At 35.8% G+C, this 6,790-nt stretch overlaps 1 protein-coding gene across 1 annotated transcript; it reads right to left on the bottom strand.

The window, feature by feature from the left end:
• Nucleotides 1–495: 495 nt before the first annotated feature.
• Nucleotides 496–6,232, bottom strand: LOC118743943. The gene is made up of 3 exons (XM_036476706.1): nt 5,937–6,232; nt 1,429–2,336; nt 496–546 (listed from the first exon to the last, which is right to left on the bottom strand). The coding sequence occupies exons 2-3, from the start codon at nt 2,092–2,094 to the stop codon at nt 496–498; spliced, it is 717 nt and encodes a 238-aa protein (XP_036332599.1). The 5' UTR covers nt 2,095–2,336; nt 5,937–6,232.
• Nucleotides 6,233–6,790: the final 558 nt, after the last annotated feature.

Here is a 6,790-nt window from a genome sequence, read left to right on the forward strand (position 1 = left end):
ATTATTTTGGTGGTTGCAGACTTTAATACATATGTATGTACATTAGGCTGCATCACCAAAAAAAAAGCTGCGGTTTTTCCACCGGAATTATAATGGTTATTATATTTTATGACTTCCGCCAAAATATTTTGGAAAACTATCAAGATTTGTGTGAGCTAGACCGACTTAAACATACATCCGAAAATCTCATTATTTTGATTCCGTATATAAAATTTTGAATCATTTGTATGCAGACTTTTAAGCCTAAAATCTTCTATTATCTGAGATGTCTTTCTAGAAAAAAATATTTTTAAAAACTAATTTTATTTATACAAAACTAGATTTTTGGAGGTATTTACAAATCGGTACAGCTCACGTAAATCTTAATATTTGTTCGAAATATATTGTCCGGCAGTACCGCTTTACTTGTATGGAGAGTGATGCACCCTAATGTACATATGTGTAGGTAAAAACTTACATTAGACCAGAGCATATGTTAAAATCGATGCAGGAAACTTAATCTGAGCATATTTCCGGAAACCAATTATTTTCGACACCCAATAAAACCTGCTAAATAGGTAGTTTGTAATAAGTTTGTATTTAAAAATATATATAAATAATATACCGTTGTTAAGATATTGAAATGTCTTCATATCTTATAGCCATGAAGCTCTTAATTGCAAACAGTAGTTTGAAATTGTTCTCATCAAGAAAAATTCCATGATATGTAACATTTCCTAACATTTACCTTCACAATGGCTTAAATAATACCCGTAAAAGCCGGCTGTCAAATGGAAAAGTTACTGAAGAAATTTAAATTAAATTTTTCAGAATGCTTGGTAAATAATTAGGGGTCTTCATACCGAGCTTGGTAGCCGGTAACTCTTCTTTATATTTCTGAAATACATTCATAGTAGCTGCACAAAATATTTTTGAAAAATTTAATTTTTGGTGATACGGTCTAATGTGCATTTACTGTGAATAAGTATGGGTATTTTCGAATGCTAATTGAAATCTAATCAGCGAACGTTCGAACTGAATATTTAACTGATAAGGTACTCTTGACGACGCCAAAATTTAGTAATTTGTTGTGTCATGCCGGAGGAATTGGAATTTTTGCCTACGTATAAACATTTGATAGGTACAGTTGTCTCCACTTAATTGGACAAGTGAATTTGACAATTTTTTTTTTTATTTAATAATCCGGGGAAACCAGTAAACTTTGGTCTTTTTAATTAAACAGCTAATTCGTAACCGGTTGCTCTTTTAGGTACATAGAGAAACCACTTAAGCGGGACAAAATTAAGCGGAGGCTACTGTAATAGTAAGCTGGGATGTACAGTGCGAAAAAATCTTAAATCAAGAAGGCTTAATATTCCATAATAACCACTTGAGATTTGATTAAAATACATTAATTTGATTAAGATAAGGCAAAGAGAAAAAACTTACCCCATTTCCAATTTGTCCATTATTACGATTGATATCTGTGCCATTGGTTGGGCTTCTGGCGATGCCGTTTGCTCTTCTCAAACTCATTTTGATCGCTTCAACAGCGCTATGATCGATTTTATTTTGATTAATTGCCTGTTTCGGCTCCTCACTGCCGTAGAATGGCTCCACGGTACGCAAAGAAAACGATTGTGAGAGTAGAGTAGTTGATGAATCGTTACGCTTTTTTCTACCGAATAGAGGTGATTTTTTCTTGCTGAGTGCTCCTAAAGCCGCTGCGTCCTCCTGCACTGAGGTATGCTCAACGATCGGTGATAGGTGATCGTCGTTAGTCGCCAATTTCTCCTTTTCCACCTCCACCAGTGTGGTATTGGTCGTAGATGTAGAAATTATATCACTTTGAAAGCGATCGAAACCAAATGATGACACTTTTTTAGTACAATTCACGCATGCGCAGAGTGGTGTGGTAGTTTTCGAGTAGCTAAAACCTAAACTCTCGTCGTTTATTTCCGGTGGTTTGTAAGGAGCCACTGGCGGCAGCTGAGTCGGTCGGTAAGGTGATGAGTTTGCAGACGTAACACCGTTATCAAGGCAAATGCAATCGGTGAATTGAATCGCTGTAGATCGTGGATGAACCGCTACACTGCGAATGATCGCGCTTGCCATGCAACAAAACTGGTTGAGATGTGAATGCGCTCGCAGCTGTTGAGCGAGTGCGTGGGTGTGCGAGCCCAAAATACACTGTAAGTGGGGACGGCAACGAGTGGCGATTTATTTGCACGTGTTAATGCGCACGCAACAGCACAGCAAAGATTGAGCGGGTTACTGATCTTTGGACGGCAGTTATAATCTTCTTACTGTTGATTCACAGTTTGTTTTGATTTTTTTTTGTCCTTTTGTTACTTTTGCTTTCATTAAAATATATATCGCTAGCTTAGAGTGAAAAGTTGCTAAGTCCACTTTTTATGAATACTCATATTTTTATATAGGACACAAGAGAAATTAAAAAGGTATGTATACGAAATCTTTAAAAAAAGATCGAATCCTTTTTATTCGTATAGAGCTTTGGAGCTTTAAACACACAAAATGTTGTATTCAATTTTTGTTCGAAATACTTAAAGAAAATTACTATAAGAAGTTTTTCTTCTCCTGTAAAATTTGTAAAAATGGACTTAGCAACTTTTCACTCTAAGCTAGCGATATGTAATTTCATACCTGAAGTTACTTGGCTACACTTTTTACCACATTGAGAAGTTTTTAATATCAACAATGCGAATTTTGTATTTTTTAATATTTATAATTTTACTAATTATCAGAAATGTTGTTGTTTCAGTGCAATGCGCTAGCAAATTAATCAATTACCCATGCTCTCAAGGTCAAAGCACTTTGTTATCTGTCTTCTGCTGCTTGCTATCACAAATTGTTCACAATACTCGCCATAAATGGCTCCTGTAGCATCAAACATATATACATACATACATATGTAGCTCCCAATTGCATATTGCTATTTGCGTTAATGGTTCTCTTAAAATGTGCTTAAGAATCTGTAATTTCTGGAAAAAATTTATATTTTTTTTTTAATAGCAAAGCGATTGCGATATCAAAACTTTTAATGATACTTGGGCACTCATCACCGATTTATTTCTTTTCAACAAAAAGCAAATCACATGAATACATATGTATGTATATATGTACATTATGGTGCATCACGCTTACAAAAAAAAAATCTGTACTGTTTTTCCATCGGAATTATATAATATATTTTAAGACCTACGCCAAAATATTTTTGAAAAATGTTAATATTTACGTGGGCTGGATCCATTTGAAAACAAATCACAAACGTTTTTTATAAATAAAATTAGTATTTGGAAATATATTTCTAAAAAAAGTACCAAACTACTTAACTTGAAGGAAAATTTTGAGATCGTTTCGCATACACCACGGTCGTAAAACCTATGGTGACTTTTTATTGCAGTAGCCTAGGTTTTAAGAATTGACTTAGTGATGATGAGACCACCACTCGCCAGTGATCAACGCCGTTGGAGGGTATGATTCTTAATTTTACCCTGCTTAACTTAACTCAAAAACAGATAGCCAAGCACTACTTGCTAACCGTTAAGAGGGTTCTAGAAAAATAGAAGTACATAATATCATCGCGAGACATAGCAAGGCTTTTAGCTTAAATACCGCTGACCAAACTGAAGGGATGGCAGCAATAGGGTTATGCGTTTGGAAAAAGGAAATGAGGAAGGCCAAAGAGAGTCATGATGTTGCTATAAGAATGCAAAGAAGCTCCTTAGTTCTTATCGCCTTTTGTTTTCCACTGGATCTTCATAGCAGTTGTCAGGCCGTTACTGGAAGCACTGCGCCCAACCAACCAACCAACAAGGTATCTAAAACTAATTTGCCAATTGGTCTACTTACAGGCCTCTAACTGGTGCTTGCAGGGGTGAGAGGTGCAATATTAGAAAAAGTAAAAGTTTTGGAAAAATGTATAATCATTCTAAAAACTTACACTAAGCCAGAAGAGAAAAAATCATTTTCACATAAATTGCTGTTGAAATCGGCAGTAAGTGTTGTTTTCTGGAGTATGTTTCGAAATTTATCTGGCCTTCAAAGGCATTTTTTAATAAAATCAGATAAATTTTACAATCCTCTTAACTCTGCTTAGCTTAATAGTTGTAAATTTTGGTAATTCTGCTGATGATTTCCCTGAGTGTAGCTTTATTTTATATTTACTGTGTGAGACGTATGTATCATTATCCTAAATGTCCCAAGGTGCTAGGACCCATGCGAGGCTAATTTTAATTGGTCAGAAGTTGGGGTCAATTTTCTCGATAACCTTCGACTAGTGAAGTAGAGGAAGTGGTCGAAATTTCAGGCTTGCTAAATTTAAAACACTTCAGTCTGGAAAACGCTTGTGTGGTCCGGTAAGCAAAATGATAGCTTCAAACCAGTAGTAATCTGTGGCTTGGAAGTTTTGTTAAAGACATAAGGTGGGTCTAGATGTTAGGTAAAGGCAGCACTCTTCTATTACCGGAGGGTCTATTTAGCATGGCATTGTGCGTGAATGACCATTCTTTCCAGTGCCCTAAAGCAATTTTATTGCACAGCTAGGATCATAAAAAAGTACCTATGTGATTGCACTCGTTACGTCAACAACAACTGACCTCTAAATTTCACTGAGATTTTTAACGACGCAATCCTAGTAAGAGCTGACCACAAGACCGTCGGTCCGGGGGAAATACGGATCGGACTAAAGCTGTATGCATACATTTCTTAGCTTCAATCCTCTTCTATTGCTTAGCATTATTTTAGCTGTGAGTCGTTATATCTTCCACCAAAGCTATCGTTAATGCTTAACACACAATTTTCAATTAGAGATTCAGCCAATCAAGTCAATTGTTTTATAGTTTGGGCCAAATTCAGAGTGCGTAGTAAACTCAGAATCGGCAGTTAACTACAGATTTGTGTACTAAAAATGTCGTTTAAAGTTATTCTGCGTTAACTACGCACTGTGGATTGGGCCCTTAATCTTTCAAACGTCTTTTACTTTGCCTATGGCTTACAAAGCAAAAAATTGTTATTGATTCCTTTCACTAAACACGTTCACCTTTTGGCTTGCCTTTATTCCAAAAATAAACGTAGTAAAAAAACTGAAGAACTATGTTGAAAACAGTTGTCTGCAGCATAAGAATATCTCTTAACTCTTATATTTTATTTGAAGTTAGAACCTTGTTTTAAGTGAAGTTGGCTATAGTTTTCGGTATGTATGTTTATATGTATATTTGAATTTTCGAGAATAAGTATGTACTTCAGTGTCGCCAAATGCTGATAATCTGAATCTTTCATGAAGACCAACTTCCACAGAGTTTACTGAACCGCTATGCATGTGGATATAGATATGTATATGCATAACTACGTACATATATGCATATGCTTTCCTTGTTTTTGTAGGCTATGCAGAAGCTCATAAAACATCAGCATAAAATAACACAAACAAAAAAAAACGAGAAATGTACGGCACCAGTTATTGGATAAAAATAAATATTTGGAAATAAGAGTAAAAAATAAAAAATAAAATAAAATAAATGTGCAAAATTTTAGAGACAGCAGAAATTATGCAAAACTGGTTCAGAATACTTCAATAAAAACAAACATAAAAGGCGGAAAGCAAAACAAACGATTAAAGCAGGCGAAAAAAAAAGAATAAAATAGACCACCTCCCCAGCTACCGTCAGAAGAGAGACATTGTTAACGAAGTGTTATGTACAAGTGGTTGAGAAGTAACTGCAAAGGCAACAACAACAATCGCTATTAAATTGCTCACGGTGGCTTTTCAATCGCCATTTTGGCATTTAAAAAATAGTCACCCACAAAAAATTGCGAAGAAAAAATTTTAACGTTTAAGCGCTCAAGAACAATGCCAAGTACACTTCTAGTTAGTTACACACAAAAACAAATAAATATATGTATGTACATACATATGTATGAATTTCGATACTAACCGGCTTGTTTTTTTTCAATCTTATTTTCGCCACTTTTTGCTTTTAATTACACACACTTCGTATCCTTTGACGCTACACAATACAGTTATCTATAATATATTTCACACAAATAACAACAAAGTTAATTTATTTTCCGTTTTGTCTGCACAAATCTTATAATTTAACGTACATTTATTAAAAACAATGCCCAGCAAATAAATTATATACATATAGTCTTGAAATGTCCGGACATTTGAAAAATATTGAACCGAAAATTGCACAGCTGCGCCCACGTCCAGCCGCAGTTGTCTCACTTCGCTTACTAATTCGGCAACGTTACAGCGGCGCTGCGACAATGCGTCCATGTCCAATTCGAGTGGAACCATACATACATTTCCATACAATGTACACATATGCATATGTACCTTGTAGCAGTATCCAACGTCGAATTGCGCCAAACACAATAGAGCAAGCAACGACCGGCGGCCGGCGGCCGGCTATACACCACAGTGGTAATGAGAGAGAGCATTCGGTCGACTGGGTGGGTAGTGCGCCAGCGCCAACAGCGGGGCTTGATAACGAATATATGTATATAGAAAGAAGTACATACATATGTATGTAGTATAATAATAGTAACTTCGCTAGCTATGCTGTATCACAAGCGACCTCCTCGACCGAGTGCGAAGAGCAACTGCTTGACTGGGTATGACCCAGGTGGAAATTTAACTGAAATTCCTTATAACTGTAACTTGCATATTAGGGTGGCCAAAAGGCTTTTTCCCAGCCTCCCTCTGAAACTGAAGAATATCGAAAATAAGGAAACGCGCATTCTCTTATTTTGAAATCGATTAAAATTTAGCCGTGCCACCAGGGCT

This window comes from Rhagoletis pomonella, unplaced genomic scaffold, assembly GCF_013731165.1.
Source record: "Rhagoletis pomonella isolate Grant_MI unplaced genomic scaffold, Rhpom_1.0 Rhpom_scaffold_00007, whole genome shotgun sequence".
In the NCBI taxonomy this organism is placed as follows: domain Eukaryota; kingdom Metazoa; phylum Arthropoda; class Insecta; order Diptera; family Tephritidae; genus Rhagoletis; species Rhagoletis pomonella.

What these genes read in the sequence shown, in the direction of transcription:
- LOC118743943 (XM_036476706.1), bottom strand. Translation starts at nt 2,094, where the DNA reads ATGGCAAGCGCGATCATTCGCAGTGTAGCGGTTCATCCACGATCTACA. An exon ending in ATGGACAAATTGGAAATGGG is followed by an intron (nt 547 to 1,428) that starts GTAAGTTTTTTC and finishes CCTATTTAGCAG; the next exon opens with GTTTTATTGGGTGTCGAAAA.